Source organism: Aulonocara sp. 'chitande type north' Nkhata Bay, linkage group LG11, assembly GCF_057382095.1.
Source record: "Aulonocara sp. 'chitande type north' Nkhata Bay isolate Kocher_YH1m ecotype deep benthic linkage group LG11, A_spYH_male_GT1.1, whole genome shotgun sequence".
Classification (NCBI taxonomy): domain Eukaryota; kingdom Metazoa; phylum Chordata; class Actinopteri; order Cichliformes; family Cichlidae; genus Aulonocara; species Aulonocara sp. 'chitande type north' Nkhata Bay.
This window is the reverse complement of record NC_141354.1, coordinates 10,386,849-10,408,046: the sequence shown is the minus strand read 5'-3', so window position 1 is coordinate 10,408,046 and position 21,198 is coordinate 10,386,849. Positions and strand designations below refer to the sequence as shown.

Here is a 21,198-nt window from a genome sequence, read left to right as displayed (position 1 = left end):
AATACTCTGCAAGTTAATGTTTTATTTTGGATACACAATTCAGTGATCAAGAATTAAAATACAGTGCTTTATCACTGATGGGACTATCCAGCTGCACATGAAGTACTCAAGTTAGACCTATTTTGACCAGCTACACAATTTAATCCCTCGCATAATGCGTCATGATCGTCAGTAATGGGCAGCCCTGAATCGTGTGGATATACGGTTACAGGTATGAGCAGCCCCCTGTCAGTTCAGCTCAGAATAATGTCTCTGAAAATGAACAAGCTTGGTGGAATAGTAGCACCCCAGAGAGATTGAACACTGTTTTTAATATACATGGCATTTTAGAGGGGGTCTGCCTCCCTTTCAAGACTTCTATGAGGAAGGGGGAAAGGCACACATCTAAAGAAATAACCTTGGCTTTCCCTTGCTATTAAACAAGAATTTTTACCTCAAACAACCTCTCCTGCTCGGTCAATTTCACATTTATGGAGCTGTGCTTGTGAAGAACCCCACAGATGAACACGCTCGCTCCCACAGAAAAGATTTATACTCTCTTGACACACCTGGCTCCATAATTGTGAGAAAGATACCTTTTTTTTATATACACTGAGTGGCATCTTTTTTTACTGAAATTGTGAAATTTCACCTTGCTGTTTCACCCCCTCTTTTATTGTTGGCTATCTGTGAAGTTCAGCACAGGGTGTTGCCACAAGCTGTTCCCTCTGAGCGTTCCAAGTGTTTGTCTGATGACAAATGACTTCCTTACTTAGCACTGACAGTAAATTTACATGTCATTTCACGTGTCTCATTTCCTCGACGTAAAACAGCTTTTCTTGAAGTTACATTACACGAGGGTTGTTTTTTTTTTTTTCAGTTCGTTTCTGAGGTTGTTGCGGGTGTCAAGATACATCAAGTTAAACGTGAAAATTTGCACTCTTTTGTGCCGTTCTCCTCGAATTACAGAAACAATGGGGGCAGAAATATTCTATCACAGTTGAAGTGAAAAGTGAAAGCAAAGGACTTAACACGGTAAATAATTAAAAAAAAAAATACACCTTGAACTTTCGAATAACCTCTCGGTGAGTAATTTGACTTGCGGCAGCCACAGATGTACAGTAACAAGGAGAAAGTGGCACAATTAATTATTCTTTGTGCGACACAGAAGTAATCTGAATCTCCAGCAACACGGGAGGAAGATCTCCTTGGCTCTTTCACCACAGCTGCCAGTGCCCAGAATGGTAAATGTGGAATTTTAATGCACAGTTGATGCTGGAGAATATGGGGAAATGCTAATTTGTGGTGCGATAAGATGAATCGAGTCATCCCTTTAGCCCCATTTGACTCAGTGGAGGAAATTAATCATTAATGTTTGTTAAGTATGACAATCTAACTGGGCCAGATCTACATGCTCAGAGACTGAGGCAGAGCGAGATAAAGACCCAGGCTGCAGACAGGGAGGAAAACTGCCAGATTCTGTAATGATGGGAATTTATTGGCATTTAAAGAGACAGTGGCAAGGCATTTCACTAATAGCCTCCCTCCATTGGAGTGCTCTGCCTGCCACAAATTGCATGCAATTCAGACCTATTTTTCAGATAGCAGAGAAGTCTTACAGCTATGCTTGACTTTGGTGAAAAAGGTTGCTTCCTTGAATTGACTTTATCTGTATATGTGACGCAATCTGCATCAGCAGCCAAATATGCAATATCAACAATGCTGACGGGGGCAGGCATAGCCCTCCTGATATTACATTTTGAAAATCATCGCCAAGCTCCAACACCAGGAAGCATGTGATGGGTTTAGAAATGCGACACTGGGTTAAAGTCATCGAGCCCGGGATTTGGTAACCTATAGAACTCTGCAATCCCATAGGAATACTTAAAAATACTTATACACCATCTTGCAGAAATTGCAACCTGTCTCAGGACTCAGTGGTCAGGATTAGAGTGCCCTGAGCTCCTTAAAGTCGCATGCGAGAGATTGACATTTTCAAGGGCTTCCTCGGCAGAGACAATGCTAAAAGGGAGGGAAAAAGCCAATATGACTTTGTTGCTACCTTGCTCGAGGAATTGTTTGTGTAAATCGCCTATAAGCTTATTGACCTGAATGTGTGGCACGCTGCATGTGACTGCGATTTGGCTAGAGAGCTGTCCTTTGATAGAGCAGCGATAGAGCTGATTTTAACAGCTCACTGGCTCCTCTCGCATGCCCGCCAACCCAGAACCCAGCAGGCCGCCTCGCCTCCCCAGCCCTCCCCGTCCCTTCTGTTCTCCTCAGCTTTCTCTCACTCAGCCTCAAGTATATCCATCTGAGCGTGCGGGGAAAGGAACCTAAGCCAGATGTAAATTATGATCTAGGCGATAATGTAGAGGATGATCATTGACAATCTGTCCCCTTTGATAAGACTGCAGAGGGGTTTCAATTCAAATGATGAAACAAAGCAGAGGCTCGATTACTCAGATTGGACCTCGGTGAATGAAATGGAGCACCTCAATCAATCCATTTCCATGTTGTTTTAAAATCCGGGGCGGGGGGGGGGGGATCTCGACATTTCTCTGTATTCCAGGTTTTATCTCACTGACTGTACTGTAAGCAAAGGAGTGCTGCTCCAGCACTGCTTCCTCTGCTCGCCTTTTTTTCTTCCTAGTGACATTTGTGCAGGAAACTTCATCAAAGCCCTGTGACATTGTTCCCTGTGAGGTTGCCTGGGCGATTGTGTTTAAAATGCACTGCAAACTGTGTTAGATAGAAGGCAGAAAATCCTTAATCACTGCTTAATTAAGGAATCATCTTGTAGCTTCATTTCCCGGGCTGTAATTAAACACTTCCAATACGTTTCGTTACAGGGCTTAACATGTTCGCCTGAGATCAAGGTAGTGCCTTTAATGTTATCTCACCAGCTTTTTTTTTTTTTTCTTCAAACTGCGCTCCATTGGAAGGAACTGTTGATATACGCCTTTGTTATCCTCGTCATAATACGAGCCTGGTATGCTAAAGAGGTTCTCCAGGCCCAACAATAAATAGTGGGGGAATTTAGTTGAGTGGGCTCCGTGATAATATACTGGGAGAGAGGAGGAGCAGGGGGAAGAAATTGCCAGCCCAAGCAGACACTTGCATAAGCAAAAGTGGGTCATAATGACCTCATGTACTGTAAGTAGGACATTTCTGCAGACTTCCCTACAGTATCGCTTTTTTTTCTTCGTGCACACATCTTCTATTTTAGTGGGAGATAGAAAGCTGACATCCTTTTGGCAATGTTTGCCGCTCTCTTTGAAGTGAGCCACGTCAAAAAAAGGGGAAAAAAGCTAAACAAGCACAGAGTATGTGCTTGATCTGGAGATTAACCCGACTGAGGATGGCCGGCGCTGGAGTGACGTAGTGTGTGTCCTGTGGCAGTTGTCACTTGAAGGTTGATAACTAAGACTCAGAAATGTGTTTTTTTGGGAACTGTGGGGGGCGAAGAACAGAGGCAGGTGTGGTTACAATATATTCATATTTAGCTTTGCTGCATAAGGTATAGGTTGTCCTGTCGTCATATATTTGTATTTAAATCTACATGCCCTCTCCCGCCCCTGTTTTTCCCTTGTGGTGGCGTGTAGTAAGCCACTGGAGCAATCCAGGCCTGTCCTTGACCATTCACTGTTGGGTTTAAAACATCAAAGGAATGAAAAAGATGGGGTGACAAAAGTGAGAGGAATGTACCTCCACAAACCATCAGCCCCAAGCAGGTTTGCTGAAACTTACCTGCCCGAGTCTGAAGAGACACCAACCACTGTGTCAGCCACATTGGATTTATTTAGAGCACCACACTTGGGGCACCTACTAAGCTCTGATTTATGTGCCTATAAACTTTTGAGTACAAACTGTGCTTACCGTAGACATGCAAAAATAGATTTTCTTTTACAGTAAGTGCGTCTACAGTGAGAGCGTCTAGTCTTTTTCTTTTTTTTGTAAAACAAGGTCTTTAAGCACTTACATCCTGGAGAGAGATACCCAAATATCCCTTAGCATGGTCTGTGTGAGCCTTGGGACTGTAAATCAGCCCCTACATCCTATAACACACATTCTAGCTCCCTCCACAATAGATCAAACGGTAATAAATAGCCACCTCTCTCCCACACATTGCTTTCCTTCCTGTTCCATTGGGCTTCCTCCTGTTCCTGCAAGCACTCATGGGAACTCCTTTTTACATAAAAGTGTGCAGCTGCATGTGGTGAATGCACTTTTACAAAATCATACACGGAAACACACACGTCACATTGTGACACTTAACTGGTACAGGGAGAAGATGTTAAAAAACCAAAGTCTGCATAATGCAACGATTCATTAAATTACGTGTCCAAACATTAAATTTGGAGAGAGTGCTGTTCACTTTGGGTCTTGTGTGCATTGTGGGACTTAAAGTGCTTTTTTCCCTCTTTTACTTACAGGAGAGGAAGATGGCAATCGAGAGGCAGGAGAGTCGGAGATGGATGGGCAGGGGGAGAAGAGCAGGCACGCTGCCATGGGGCCAGAGGAATGGGATGGTCCAAGTAAGAAAAGCATGAGTATTACTTTACAAGACAGGCTTTCGGGGGTCATTTGATAAAGTTATTGTTGAGTAACTGAAAGGCATGCGGTGTAGTTCGAGGGAAGGTGATAAAGGGGATAAAATATTATTGTTTCTAAAAATGATTGCCTTGTATAGTAACTATATAGCTACACAATCGTGTCAGAAGTCTGCTGCTCGCTTGAAATGTACGTGAAGCCACCATTCGGTTAACAGTAAATTAAATTGTCGACAACTGCTTCCTTAAAGACATTTTTTTTAAAGAACTGAATAATGCAATGCAGACGCAGCTTTTGAAGAGTTTACAACACTTTTTTTTTTATCTTGTTTGCCCTTTTAGTAAAAGTAACTTCATCAAAATGATGGATAATACATTGAACAAGATAGTTGCACGGCAATTACTGCTCAGCAATAGCCTGCGCCCGCACTGCTGAACACACAAAATGTGATTCCTTTTAATGCATAAAATGACCTCAAGAATTTATTGCAGGTACATGCGTTTTTGGGGGGGGGGGAGAGAAAAGAAAGGGAGAGCGGGAGAAAAAAGTGGATTTGGGCAAGTTGTGCTTGCTAGCTCGAAGCCCCCCGGGGTGTGTATTTTATACTGACAGTGAATCAGTGTTATCGCACCTATCAGATAATGCATTTATCATTAAATTTCACATTTGCATTTAAATCTGGGGAAGGAAATGAGCATTGCTGGCTAAAGATAAGAGCGCCGGGACGACAGTAATAAACCATCACTGTGATCAGTCAGGAGACAGGGCTGAGGGGGTCAGCTCAGAACTATGGGGGCCATGACAAAAAGAAGGCATCACATGCAGAGGGAAAAAAAAGGCCCCCTTTTTTGGCAAGAAATGCTGAGCTTAAAAATACTGCTTTGAAAAGGAGGGATGGATGTAGCATGACTGGATGTATGACTGACTGTAATTATGCTTTCCCCCTTCTACTTAGCCATCAGAATGAGAATTAGAGGCTCAGAAACACACTGCTGGACAGGCAGTGGGGAGGGAGAGGAGGGGGACTTGAAGTAAACTTTCTCTTTGCATACAGCGAGGACAGCTGAACTGCAGGGGAAGTGATGTGAGACATGATGCCCATTTCATGTTTTGCTAAACCGCAGCATGAGTGGTTCCAACTTATCAGAGGACTTGGACACTTGTGGCCCAATCTCTGCTGTATTGCTGCCGGAAAAATGACACTTAGCACCTGGCTGCACCCAACTTTAAGCAAACAAGCTTTCATATTGTAGCGTATTGTGTGCGCTTCGCAGCCGGGTCATCGGTTTATAATCATCTTGTTTTTGACATCTCTATGATACACCTACCAATTAATGAGCGACTAAGGCACCCGTGCCCCCCTCGTGTGTTTTCTCAATGGGCACTGTGGAGTAGACCGAAATTAATCTTGGCGCATAATAATGCCATTCACTCTTTCATCATGGCTGCCATGAAAGGTCATTTCCCTTTTTAATTTTTCCCATTGTGCTGGAAAAGTCAGATGGGCATGTTATAATTTGAATAAAGAGGGGGAATCAGACAATCAGATAGGGACATTCGAAATGACATGACTTCCTGTTGGAAGCGATTAAAAGCAAATTTATTTAGTTTGTAGACTCTCTCCCCTTTAATCTCTTTGTAAATGTTCAGATAGTTGAGCATTCAAAAGTTCTTTGTTATTCTTTGGCTTAAGTTTAAGCAGCTGTGATTATGATCACCAACAGATAATTTTTAATCACTGCGCGTGTGCATCTGAATAGGACGTGTAATGGCCATTACATAAAAAGAGAGTGAAGCCTTTTAATGAGGTGGGCTAACTCGGAACATGCCCACCTGCTTTGGTGATTCTATTGAAGCACCTCCATACCATTTCCCTTTTGCTGAGTAACAACAAAAGCCTTTACAATCTACATCCTGCAATTGAACTTTTTTCTTTCTTTTTTTTTGTCCCTGCATTTCATCTCCACTTTAGTAACTCATGTCAAGTGCTGTCCACGATTGGCCCCTGTTCTCTGATTGTCTTTCTGTCTGGAACAGCAGAGAAGCGTACTGAATGACTCACTATTAATCTGATAGCTGGCTCTTCTCTGTTGTTCAGAGTGCTGGGTCTCTGATGTGGAACACCCAGCGAGTTCCCTTTCTCTCCCCTCATCTCTACAAGTATGTCCTTAAGCAAATCTGCACACTGATCTTCTGTCTCGTGTTCATTTCTCGTCACGGGTGTTTCGCAATCAGCCGCTGATTTGCCAGATAGCGTGTCATGCTATTCTATTCATTTTCATGGACTGCCTGTGATAGGAATCTGACTCCGTCTCTCTCGATTCTCTCCCGCTTGCTCTCCTCTAGGCTAATTGGGAATGGTGTGTGTTAGCTAGCTAACTCTGCTAATGAACTTGTTCTCATCCTTATCTAAATGCCTTCTCATGTAAACCACACCCCGCTTTGGAAAGTGAAGAAAATCCAGGGTTCGTTAAGAGTGCTGTAATTGTGTTCGCTGCAGTTTCAGCTCAAGTGTCTAGTCTGTGTGTGCATTTGTTAGGTTACGCTGTGGACCTCTAAATTTAAGAATTAAAGCTAATATGTAGTTGAAGAAGCAGCACATACTCAGATACGGCACTGTATTGTCCACTGCTAATAGGATGTGGTTTGCCTTCACAGTTTATTATGCTGCCCAAATGCAAATAAATACAGTGTGCACATGCAGTGTGACGTGTGTGCTAACAAGTTTTATTGTATTTTATTTCTGTAGTGATACAGTGGAAAGCATTTCCATTGATCACAATCTTTTTGCAGATTGAAGCATGATGAATGCCATCTTTTGAACTGATCGTGATTGATTTTAGCATCTACAGGTGGATATCCTCTGATTATAACACGTTGATTAGCGACAAAATTAGCAAGAGTTTCAGACTTGTGCATTTCCCCCCCCAAATAACTGTATTGTTTGCCATAGTTTTGCCAATTCTAGCATTGTGCCAAATGATGCATAGCTTACTTTCCACTCGGAATAATTAGTGAAACTGCACAACAAGCTGTCAAGGTCTAAAAAAATCATCTCCACTGCATTATGACATGGAGTTTTAAAAGGCTAAGAAAGACTTAGCAGCTGCTTAGATTTTAACCTTTTTCTAAAAAAAAAAAAAGGCCCATAAACTGTCCCAGAGTGCAACATTATATCACTGGAATGCCTCAGAGAACTTTAGAAGCAGCATTAAACATGCTAGTGTTTTGAATTGAATTAAGCTGATCTACTGTAGCTGTCAGTTTGCAGCTAATGTCAACACCCAATTTCCCAAACTGATTAAACTGGATTTGAAGTAGATGTGACTTGCATACAGCGACATCAACATCTAAGATATCAGCCCTAAAACACACTTAAAATGAGCCACGCTGTAAAGAAGGAGATGCAGAAGGGGCAGATGAGTGTGACAGAGTGGTAACAGAAGTAATGTGATCACCTTGTCCACAAATCTCTTCTCTTGGCTTGTCCCTGACGGCCGGCATGGCCCAGCTTGCTCAGCTGCTGATGCCAGCTGGGCATCAGCCAGGGCGAGGCAGGGGTCAGCTGAAGGAGTGGCCATCTGAGAATCTACCTGACAGTGGGACACACACACACACACACACACACACACACACACACACACACACACACACACACACACACACACACACACTTCACCCTGAAAAAAGATATCCATTTATATCCACCCCCTTCTTTTCCCCTTTCAAGACATCAAACATGCACATGCTGAAAACGCAGCCTCACTCAGATGTAAAAAGTCTCGAGTCTCATTTTTGACTCCAGCCAACCTAGAACGGTCTGTGGCCAATCCATCTTCTTCCAGTCGCCAAAGGAAAAAAAAAGGAAAAAAAAAAACAATAACCATTTCAGGTTTAATGCACATATGTCATGCTAGGAGAATTGGAGGACCAGATGGCCACGATACTGTGGCAGGTGCCTCAACAAATGTTTGCGATTGCCCGTGCTGCTATTTATATCGTGGTGAAACACAGACATGCAAATATTTGCAAAAGGACAGTGGGCCGTTTTTTGTTGGGAGACAAAGTGATCATGAAAATAAACAGATGGGATGAAACCTTTTGGGCATCAGTCACATGAACTTGGACATTCCCTTGGTTCATCTGAAGAAACTTAGTGGAAAAATTGACCAAAAAAAAAGATAAAATGAAGATGAAGCGGTGACAGTTATATCTAGACCAGGGGTGTCCAACATAAGGCCCAGGGGCCACAATCAGCCTGGCAAATACTCTGGCTCTGGATAAAGGGAAGGATAAATTTTGGACTTTTATATTTATAAATTTTACAACTTGTCATGCTGATAAAGATCTCACCTAGAGCCATTCATACTGTAGTAATAAAATAATAGATAATCAGTTAAATGGCAGAAAAGTACTACAGGAATATCTGTTTTTTTAAGAACGTGTCCACAATAAAATCATTAATAAATATGGGGCAATTTCTGTGGTTTACAAAAAAACTTTCCTCCAATTACAGGATGGTCTGGAATATAAGCACGTTTATTTCTTACAGTTTAAGCCCAAAGAGCCGTTCTTCATTTACTAGAACAGCATTTCTTTATCACATTGAAAAACAGAAACATGTTGAACTGAGGAAAGTGTAGTAATTACTCTTCTTTTTCTTATATTGACAAATTTAGGCATTAAGTCTTTACGCTAATAGAAAGGGGATTTTTTTACTTGCCGAGCCCACTTAAGGTCAAAGTGGGTCATATGTGGTGTGGACCACAATGTGAAATGTTTGAGATTACTGAGCTCGGTGACCAGATCTTGGCATTATAGCTGCAGAATCCTTTCACCATTCAGTCCCAGCTGAACTGAAAGTAAACCCAAACTATGTAGCACTTAAAAGTACAGATCGACTAAGAAAAACAACTTTTAAATTCTTACACAGCAACAGTCCGTTTGAGCACAGTTCAATCAGGTCGCTCTGAGTAAACAAGGCATTTTCTAAGTCGACACCCAAGTCCATTATAAAGTCAGGGTGTCGTCAAGGAGGGAGGGGCGAGCCGAAATGAGGGAGAGAGACAAACGGAGCACCCAGATGCAGATTAGGCTGCAGAAGATGAGGGTGTAAAAGGGATTTAATGGTAGGATGGATTAGAGAAATCCTTGTAACAATGTTAAATAATTATGGTTCCAGCCGAGATCAAAGCGCCATTGATTGAACCCCTCAAGCCTTCAGCACACAGAGTCTTGGAAAGCAAAGATTGGTAAACTAGTGCTCAGACCACTCCGGCTGCTCCAGTTAAATTGGATTGGAAATATTAGGATATAGATGAATCCTTCAGGAGGCTTTCGCAAAGCTTTTGTCACCGGAAATGTAGCTTGGGAACGGTATGAAAGGTTTGATAGTGTACTGTCTCGACAGAATCATAAGACGAGGGTGTCGCAGCTGTCTCCACTGATACCTAAGCGTTTTAAGTAGACTTATAGACACACTTGACTGTTATATCAGCAAACTGAAAACTTTCAGCGCAGGCTTTCATTCAAGGTTTTTATTTTTTATTTATTTTTTACTTTTTTTTCCTCTCTCTCCCCCCGCTTCGTCTTGTAATCAAGAAATTTGGACGTGCATCATGGCAATTCTCCCGCAGAAAAGGAAGGTTTTATCTCGCTCCTCCAGGGGTTTATTCAAAGTCTTCTGACAAGTCTCACAAAACATGAATGACACTGAGATTGCTGATACTGATGATGAAAGTCCATCATCAGCTTCTCTGTGAGTTCAGGGCCCTGAGCGATGTAAAATTAAATTGCAATCAAAGTGCTGTGTGTAAACATTTGTCCGCTTCTTCTTCTTTTTTTAACAAATACATTTATTTCTTAAGAGATTGTTGATGATGGCTTTGTACTCTATGCATCACCTGTGCAAGGAGAAAACAGCCCACTTCCCCCCCAACCGCAACCGCCATCACCACCACGTACACACTCGCAAATGCACAATGTGTGATTATAGCGATGAAATATGCAACAAGAGATTAGACAAATCACTGTACTCCTGTGCTGCATCGACTCGATGCAAATTTAGTCACTGATCCGCTATACTAAGAGGCTTTATGGAGGAACTTCATGGCTGTTAGTTATATAATCTAAAATAGGACAAAAATGCAATCACTGTTCTTATCATGTGAGGGAGATGTCACTATATCCAGTTCTAGTTTTGTGTGGATACGTGGGAGAAGGCTTTAATAAGATCATTTACTTCCAAGCGTTTTGTCCACAAATCAGCTGCTTTTTGATTCCACTTCATGTGAAAAAGTCCAAATAACATAAATCGTCGCTAAATGTGACAGTCCTAAAGGGCAGGTTGGTGTTGCTGTTTCTACCCTCCACCCCAGGGGGGACTCGACACCCCTGGTGTCTTTCTTTAGCTCTCTGAAAGTGTGTTTGTTCTGTAATGCTTACCCTCCCGGGCACCATAGCATTGCAGGTTTTTCTTTTTTCTTTTTTGCAAGAGCTCTCATTGTAATTGGCTGAATATTTGATGTGTGTATTTAGTATTAGTATGGAGACGCTGGTGCAAGTTGTGCCAGGGGATGTAACACTGGGTAAACTCTGGGTTGCTCAAGTGAAACTCGTTCAAATTGTGGAATTCGTCGTTTTCATTTGGCCTCTTTTTTTAACTTTTATTCGAGTGACTTTGGAGTTATTTCTTCATGCGTGAATTTTGCTTTGTGAAGGGGAAAAAAAATCTGGTCCCCGGTGCTTCAGATAGTGTGCCATTTCATATGCGTGTGCAAACTTTTACTTTTGGTGTCCTCACAGATTTCTGCTTGGCCACAGGAGTTCAGTCAGTGCCATGCAAGCTGCATCCAACCCAGCCACCCCCAACCCCGCTCTACTCTCACTGTCCCTGCTCTAACACACGGACTCATGTGCAGCATTCACACTGATAGGTGTTGATATCACAGCAGTACCACCGACTGTGAAGACCTCCTATTGGTGATGAACAGCTGGGCCCAGTGTGGCCCACCGGTCACGCCAATTCCACCATCCTTGGTGTCTTTTTGTCTGTTTAACGGCGGTGGTTGTGGTGGGGAGGGGTGGGGAGGGGCGCCGCTTGTCAAGTGAATTAAAATACCAAATAATAGTAATAATAATGATACTGAAAAGTTAATAAAAAATGGCATGTTCCTCCCTGATTGTGCGAGTGTTGTGGTATTCAATTATGCAATTTTCATTGGCATATTAATCATCTTTTCAACAAACAAGCCGCCGTTAATTAAAGCAAAGCATGGATAAAGACGTGTTGCCGGATCATCACTCCGTTTATCACCGCGCACAGACCCGCAGTTAAGTAAATTCAGGCTGTGAGATGAATTTCAATGGTCCCCCCTGTTTCCCTGTTTCTTCCTCTCTGTTTTTCCTCTGTGTGTGTAGTTAACCATTTATTTATGTGTTGGAGGCGGAGTTAGTGACGTTTCATGTCGTTGTGTTTGGGAAATTGATTTTTTTTTTTTTAAGCCAATCAGTTAACCACTAGTTGTGAATGAGTTTAATTGTTTAATGCAAGTCTCCAGTTAATGTCTCTTTCTCTTCTGTTCAGATTTCAATGTAAAATTCTCTTTGATTACGTCTGCCACTGCTCAGATTAGTTAAAGCGACTCAAAGTGAATGAATTTTGATTTTTCTTTTTATACTGTGTCCACACTGGGCATATAGAGGAGTCCAGGGGAACTATGTGACATCTTGGCATACATAGAACAGCTCTGTCCATTCTTCTTGTCTCATTTTTCCTCTGGCTTTCTCCGCCGCCTCTGTGCCTTGCTCATTGGTGGGAGGGGATGGAGATTATTCAGGATCTAGTAAGATATGGGCTCCTCTCTAATCATAGCTCACTGCCTCCACTGTCATTCAGTCACTAAATAGAAGTGGGGAGAATGTCTTCGTGATGGGAGCAGCCAGACAGTCAAGCAAGCGCTTGAGTTCCGCCAGGAGAAGAAGAAAAAAAAAAAGAAGTCGAAGCATCTGTAGACATGTCGCTTGTCCCTGTCCCTCATTGTGGAGCAACTTTATCAGTGCCAGCCGCTCACCCACTTGCTAAACTGGAGGGCCAGTCGCCTCTTAACTTAAACATAAGATCTTTGTGGTTTGAAGCACTCGGCTGCTCTGCGCCCAATGTGGATCTGAAAGGCAAACACGACTCCTGTGTCGCCGTCGCCCATCACAAAATCGCACCACATGGAAAAGTTGTTTGTGCTGTGCTAGCTCGAATCTAAATGCACTCAAACAGACTGTTGCACTGGAGCAAGATCCACCCCCCCTCCCACCCCCCACCCCTCAAAAGGAAAAAAAAAAGAGAGGTGATGGAGAGAGAAAGAGAGGGAGGGAGACAGAGCGGGAGAGAGATGGAGAAAGAGGAGGAGGAAGAGAGAGCGAGAGAGAGAGGGGGAGAGAAAAGTCAAAAACCTCCACATAACAATGCCGGAGAAAAATCAGAACATTTTCCACCGAAAGATGGGCCATTTCCAAATCCTTGTGCCCTATCAGACAAATTAAAGTAAATCAAGCATGAAATGAAGCAGAAGAGCCCGGAGATAAGGCTCCTTTAAGTCGTTTACAGATTAGGACAGAGAGAGAGAGAGAGAGAGAGAGAAGGAGAGAGAGAGAGAGGTGCATCTGGTCTCTGGCAGTGAAGGAGGCTAGTTTCTCATTTCACAATAGCAGCCTGTGTATAGGATTACTCTCCCCTGTCACCGACATGAGGAGCAGTGGGGGAATAGACGTCCACAAAATGTGTCTAAATATGTCCCCTCAGAAATATTTTTCCAAACCGAAGAGGAAGAAACAAAACAACAAACCTCTCAGTGTCGACCAGATGTGACACGTGATAAACGGGCATGTTGCACCGGCGCGTCGACCCGGGCGTATCGCTCTGATTTGTTTATTTCAGTCGCCCCTTCACCTTTTCTTTTGCTCAAGTGGCTTCATCGCTGCGCGGCTTAAAAATTCAAATGTATTCAGGATTGGCTGAGCTACGTCACGTGACTGTACGGCTGTCAGCTCCTATGCGCATGTTAAGCACGCCTCGGATCAGGTCTTTGGGGAGGTGGGAAGAGAAGGATGTGGTGGTGGAGGTGGTGATGCGGGTGTTGGTGGGGGGGGGGGACGTTGAACAAATGATATTCACAAAATGTGATTTTGTTTTTAATATCGCTGTAAACTGGGTTGTTTAATATGTGCGTCGCACTTCTATTTTCTGTTTTACATCAGCAGATTAATTGCTGTTTTATTTTAGCATTCGCAAATAATCAAAACATAATTATGGAGCTAGTTGCTCATGGAGGAATGATATTTTACAGTGCTCACACAGACACAGGCAGACACACACTATAACACCTCATTCATGCATGCACACAAAATGCAAAGAGGAGCTACCCCTCCCCATACCCCTCTAACACACACATTCACACATACACACATCTCCACTCTCACTCACACACACACACACGCTCCCCTTCTGCACACCCACACGAGGCAAGGGTGCTCTGCTCTTTGATGCCGCCCGTCGAGCTCTCGACGGATTTTGTTTCACTCCTTTCCGTGTAGCTTTTCTGGGAGTGATGAGAGGTGGGCTCGGCTCCAGCGCTCAGCCCGCTCCGAGAGAGACGAAACCCGGCCCCCGTCGCCGGGTAGCTGCTCTCCAAAGCCGCGACCTTGACCTTCCCGGCCCAAGTCTTAGGTTTAGCTCCTTTATCGCGCTATCTCCAGGCATTTAAAAATACTCCTGAAACTCAATGATTTAACCCGCTTTTACGCTGTTCACATCAAAACTGGATGAAAAAAAAAAAAAAGCTTAATCCATCTTATCTGTTTACTGTCAAACTGCTCCGGCTAAAACCTACTCACAAAAGACAACTAGGTCACCCAGGAAAAAGAAAAAACTGAATTCCCTGTTACTCAGGGGAAGTTGCAGGCTGGTAATTGACTTGGGAGGAGATTCAGGAGTACTTTAAAAATAGCATCCTTGTCAATTAACTGCAGAATATCAAGAAGGTAGCAATGTTTACTTGTTTTCCTTGCTAACAAAAAAAGTTGTTAAAGTACTTTTTTACACGGCCATATTTTTGAAAGCAATCTCCACCTATAGTTATGGAAAAGTATAACTCTTTATGACACAGTTTGTGACAAGACTGAACCAACAGAACAGCATCTTTCTTCTGCTCCTAAAATCTTGTTATCCTTCTGTCTCGAGTGCGTGCATTCCCTATTCACATACAATCACTTACTCATCCGTCCTGACACACTCAGGTAGAGTAATGTCCTTTTGATGGTTCTGAAATTTTAAAGAAAAGCATTTAAAATAATCAGATTCCAGCATGAGTGGTGTGTGTCCTCTAGATGTTGTCGGCGATACGGCGATATCTCTGCGCGAGGACAGTCATTCTTTAAGTTTTCCCGTCTCGCTTTACATGCTATCAATAGAAATTGCACTGCTTCTCTAAAGATGGATGTCTCAGAGATTGTTGTCAGCCAGCCTCCTGCTAACTTCGCCTGGCTTTTGATGAGACGGCGTGCTTGACAGCTGGTATATTTCAATTGTTCAATGACACCAAACACCAGTCTCTGTGTTGATAATGTACTAGAGGACTGAAACTTTTGTATGTGTGAGTGAGTGTGTGCACACATGCCGCTATACTTTTCTAAACGTTCCCTTTTTCTTTGTTGTTTTAATTGCTGCAGTTTAAAAACGATATCAAAAATCATGAGTATGAAAAGACCCTTAGTCTTGGATCCCCACATAAACACTATGTCCGGTATCCCTAGGATTACTTCCACAACTTGCAATAAAGTGGCTACCTCCGTGGCTGAAAGCTCAACACACTTAATTTAAGTTCCAAACAGAGTTCATTTCCTCACTTGGCCACTAGAGGCCACCTCCAAATCAAACCAATCCCCCAGACTTTTTTCTTAACTTTTTTATATTAAGACTTAAAGATATTTCTCTCAGTAAAAGAGACAAAACTGTTTTCAGTACTAGGGGCCAACATAGGTGGATACAGCTGGTATCTGTTCTGAAAGCTTCACCTCAGTTATTTCGAGTCATCGAACTAGACCACATTGTCATGCAATTTGAACACAAATGAATAGCTGCACTAACCCTGTCCAAGAGGCCCGTGCTTCAATTTTGCTGTGTGAAATTCTCACAAACAAAAGGCTATTTTGAGTGTGACTTACTAACTAGCAGGTATCTGTATCTGTGCGATACAGCTAGAAAGTCTACAGATGCCAATTGCTAACCAAGCTAAGTCTATGTCCACTTTTTACATACAGTCTATGGTTACAGGTTACCATGGAGCCTGGAAACAGGGAAAAAAATATTTGGGAAAACTGAACTAAACTAAATCCACCTTGAAGCAGCTGGCTAGGTTTTGCTCTGCTTTCCATCTTTATGACAAGCTATGCTAACTGGATGCTACCTATAGCCATAAACATGAGGTAGACTGAATGCAGTTGGTACTCGTTTTACTTTTGGTACTACCACACCAAAGCTAGCGAATGAAAACAAGTTTAATTTTCATATGATGTTTCCTTCCTTCCTACACTACAAAGGTAATATTAAATAACAATATCCTTAAGTAGTTTATGGTTTCCAACGTGCATGGATGTTTTAAGTGTATCCATGCTGGGTATACATAAAGCAGTAGCATGGTGCACTTGAAACACCCATCCACAATGCTACCTAAGCAATTCAGCGCAAATAAAAAAGCCTTTAAAAAACTTAAGTCAACAAAAAAATATATGATTTTAATTAATTGTATTTATTGAGCAACAGTAATTTGTAAAATGCTGAACAGGAATTGCATACGCACAAATATTTAATTGTATTTCAATTCATTATTTTCTTTCTATTGAGCAACTTTTTAAACTTATTCATTTAAAGAGCAATTGCAAACAGTAATAATAACACTGGAGGCTACAACCACATAACAATAGCCTACTAAACCATTAAAAATAACAGTAGTTCATTCATCTACTGAATTAGGCTGTCATTCACAGTGGTGGCATACGTGGTTCTGGCTTCAATCAGCGATTTTTACATTCAACCACATGTATGACTTTTAACCAGCAATGTTAAACAATTCAACTAAACACTATTCAGTGCAACTGGATTCTACCACAGGTACAGTTGAGAAATTGCATCTCGCTTTTAGCCTGCTGGCCACACTGCACATTACTCTTAATTGTCCATTAACCTTGAATGACACCACGGCATGACATACGTTAGCCTTTAAAGCACAGAATGAAGATGACAATGATCCCACTTCAAGTTAAACAGTGAAAAAACCACATGAAAATGACATGGTGACATGAAATACTTACCTTACTTACATGGACGCTTGCCTACTTCAGATTTCCCACATTCAAACAGCATGCTCATGTGCAGGGCAAAAATTACTAATCTGACTTGTTGCACATGTACAGTTATTTCAGGTTTTTCGACTGTCCCTCTTTTTCATCTGTAACTCGGTCTACCCTAAAAGGCAAAAACAGTAAGAAAGCAGATAAGATGCTCTCTTTATTTTAAACAAAACCTCTCCCCAGCCTTAACAATGTGTGCTAGCTGCCTCACCTTAAACATAATTATTTGGCGCAGCCTAAATCTAAGTCAGGTTAGGTTTTAGAGCGGATATTGTAAAAAGCATAATGTGTGCAATCAGTCGTCTTATCAGGAGACTGAGTTGAAACACCCATAATTACATCTGTCTTTTTAAAAAACGGTACTTCATGGGCATTGTTGCATGTATCAACAACTAGAGGCTCGGAGACTTCCATCCGAACGACCTCCATAGCCACCCCCTAGCCCCCTGCTCAGCCTGTGTGGAGTGTCACAGCTAAAATGCCCTAATCCCTTTGGCTTGTTTAACTCTTTCCCCTCAAGCCATCCACTGCCTGAAAACAAGCCTGACCTGAAGGGGTGAATCCCCCCTACTAAGCCCTCTCTCCTTCACCCCCTCCACACTCCCACCCCCCCTCCCGCTGTGGCCTGGAAACTTGCTCCCCAGCAAACGTTCTCCCCGCTGCTCAAGGCCAAGCGCGGCCACATGTAGGCAGGGTTAGGGCGGGTTTGGGGAGGGCGGAGGGGCGGGGTGAGGACAGAGGAAGACGAGGTGGTGGTGCTGCTGGTGGTGGGGGTCCGCAGTTGTGTTAACACAAGTGCCTTTTTCAAAGATAATAGTGTGGGCTCTGGGTTATAAATGATGCATTTTGCTCACTTGGACCTGATAATAGGGTTTGGGTAGGAGGGGGGAGAAAGTTCGTTGCTCTCTTATCAAAGCTCTGTGACATTTCTCCTTCAGCTGTAAAATTTCATATCACATATCTGCTTTAAAGATGTGGCACCTTTTGTTGAACTGATACACTGCGTTCCATTTCACCCCATATGCCGCTCTCATGGTATATTAATTTATAGCCCATTTGCTGGCTCTATAGCATGGCCTATCAGTGGAGATGACTTGGATTCAGTAGGACATCTGTGAATTGCCACGCACAGGTTATTGAACTTTGAACAGCAGACATTTGTTTGCCTTGATTCAGAGGCGCTGCTTGATATCAAGAAGGATCGCCTGTTGTGCGGCGCTCAAGCACAGTTTCCCCTCTTGTTTCGACTCTGTCGTTCCTTGTTTTTCCCGCAACATCTGCCTTTACTGTTAATATACTCGCACTAACTGGATAAAGGTGAAGTAGACCACAGACTGGAATGGCTATTTTAGTGCTGCGGGTAATTTCTTTTCCTCAAAGTAAGTTTGTTCTTTGAACTAGTTACAGAAGTTAAATTCACATGGAAAATACCTCGAGCGGATCCCGGTTCTTTAACAAATGTTAATATGCTTCAGCGAGATGATGATGATGTCATTTGTCATTTCTGACCATTAGCAGAGGCCCCACTCCAGGCCAGAAATTATATTAAGAAAATTCAGGTCTGAACGTCTTGTGCATTAATAAAAACATTTGTACTAAAATGCGAATCAGTCATTGAATTTTAAAGTATAGGGTGGACGAATATTTCAGTTGGAGCCTTGAATTACGGACAGATGACAAATTAAAGGAAAAAAACACTGGGTCACTAGCACAGCCGCAGTGATTCCTCAAGTCTTTTGAACTATCTGTAGCTCTTCTTAAGGGACGTTTAGTTATTTTAGTGTTTTCACAAAGAAAATCACGAACACTGTTGGTCCAGAATCCCCCTGTAAACCAGTCACCCATTTGACTGGTAACCTCTCCATCCTGCCCTGTAGATGTGCACATGACCATCATGGAAGTGTGTCCCCTCCAATCTAGGAAGAAATTCTTAAAAGTAATCATGAAAAACACAAACTTGGATTGAATTTCAGATCCTCCTCCCTCCAAAGAGACAAGTGGGCCCAGATCACTCTAGGGAAATACTCCTGTAATTTGTAAGTCAAACCTGTTGTAATCTTGTAGAATTACACAAAAAAAGATTAATTTTAAACATGTAAAACTCACATAACAAATATCATATCAAATAAAATAAGCACTATGCAATCAAACATAGTAGGAGGAAGTATTTATAATGTGATATGCAAGAATTACATAGCCTACCCAAGACTGCAGTGGACAAACTAGTGGAAATCAGTTCACCCTAAGCCTGTCACTATATCAGGTTATCATAGTCAGCAAATTTAAAGAAAATCAAAAATAATCATATCTCTATCTTTTTTTGTCAAATTGATTAAAAACCAAATACAGATACACAGAAGGTATGAGACAATCCATAACTATACAAAACCACACAAAAAGAATAATTTACAAATTTATCACATGGATATTCAGCGTAACACTTACTGCCAGTCCATGCTTATCCTCACACCCCTAGCGCAGCCCTATAAAACACAGCTTTCGTTTCGAATGTATTAACCTCTGTGAACGTCGTATAGCTGTAATAAAGATCTGTAACAAGCTAATGCAGAATGTAATGCAAATGTGAAATTGTCAGGTGGTGGAATAAGATCATTCTCCCCAACATAATGGAGAAATAAAAAAAAAGGTGAATTGCATGTTAAGGGATTGTTGAAAAGAGTTTCATTAGATGTAATAACATTATTCAAAAGTAGAAAGTGGCAGTTCACCTCTGTCTGTCAATGGTCCACACCCATTTATTCTTCACATCATAGCAGGCTGGCATCCTGCCACTGAGAAACTCATTAGCATTCAGTCGTACACCGGAGATGGGAGAGAGGGAGACGAGGTTCCCCATTTCTTTGCACCAGAGCAGAAAAGAAAGACAGGACACACATGCACACATTAAAAAAACAAAAAAAACAAACAGATGCCAGTGTGGAGCATCTTGGGTGCTATCTGAGGAAGATCTCTCCACACAAAGGGACATTCATTGGTCTGCCAAGTATCTGTGGAGTGCAGGAACAGACCCTAGAGTCTAGCGACAGATGATGATCTTATCGAGGGTGGGGTGGTGGTTGGGTGGGGGTGGTGGTGGTTGTGGATAAAGGTTGTGGTGAGGTTTTGGTTGGGGATTTGGAGGGGGGGGGGGCTCTCGAGCCACATCACGAGCTCGTGTTTTGCCAAGTGTGTGGCATTTGAGAATTGGATGATGAGGAAAACACTGAAGAGAGAGAACACAGACGCTGGGTTTGTTAAATCTCCTAATAGCCCATTATGAGCTTTCCTCTTAGTTCAGTCTGCCGCTCGCAGTTTGACGGGTTAAACAGTGTGACTTCTGTATTTGTTCTAAATTTATTTGTAATGAGTATAGGTAATAGAGTTGGGATTTGGGGGCTCGTAAGAAATTGAATTATCACTGTGACATAGAGTTTATGCAACCGTAATTACAAAAGTTGTCAGCAGCTAGTAGTTGATGACAGAACACATCTGTCAATATAACTTATTTATTTATTTATTTTAGTTTATTTTCTTTTTTTTTGCCTTGCAACATTCACAAACCTGTAAATGCCCATAGAGACACAGACAGCCCATGAAGGGGACTCATTATTCATCCATGGGTGTTTTTGTGGAGATCTTCCACTAGTATCTGCAACAGATGTGACAAGCCATCTGTGAGCCAAGGTCCTCAGGCAACATTTGGTGTGAGATGCACACAACTGGCACCTAAACATGGTGGACCACAAACCGCACAAATTGAATCGTACCCTCTTTACCCCCCTCCTCTTTCTCACACCTAACGCTACCCATTACCCCCTTTTTTCTTTTTACCGGTACTCCAATCACCCCCCCCATCCATCCACCCAGAGAAGAGAAAGAGAAGGAGAAAGGAATCAGAGTTGTTGGCTGGGGATGGCTTTAGCTGTGTGTCAAGCGGGGCTAAACAGGAACTTGCATCCAAGCGGTTAAAGGCCGTGGGTCTTATCTGAGGACAAACAGAATGCATCAAGCGGTGGCTGTTGCTCTCAGTGATGACGACCAGCTGTGCACCAATGTTTAATTATTTCTCTGTAATGAGCTTACCCACCTTCCACTGCAGCACCAGGAGGACAGCATGCAACAGCAGGAACAAGGGAGGAGAGGGGGGGCAGAGGATACAGAGGGAGGGTGAGAATGAGATAATGTAGTCCAGATTATCTTGTTTTTATACGGTCAATTTCATAAGTATAAGTAAATGTCCAGGGCATCTGTTTCAATCTTATA

At 42.4% G+C, this 21,198-nt stretch overlaps 1 protein-coding gene across 3 annotated transcripts in view; it reads left to right on the top strand.

Moving 5' to 3' along the window:
• Window positions 1–21,198, top strand: part of zfpm2a (zinc finger protein, FOG family member 2a) — a 121,511-nt gene that overhangs the window by 34,429 nt on the left and 65,884 nt on the right. For all 3 annotated transcript variants that reach the window (XM_086310506.1, XM_086310507.1, XM_086310505.1), the window contains one exon: window positions 4,416–4,517. In XM_086310506.1, coding sequence (XP_086166632.1) covers window positions 4,416–4,517 — 102 coding nt within the window. The remainder of the gene's footprint in view (window positions 1–4,415; window positions 4,518–21,198) is intronic.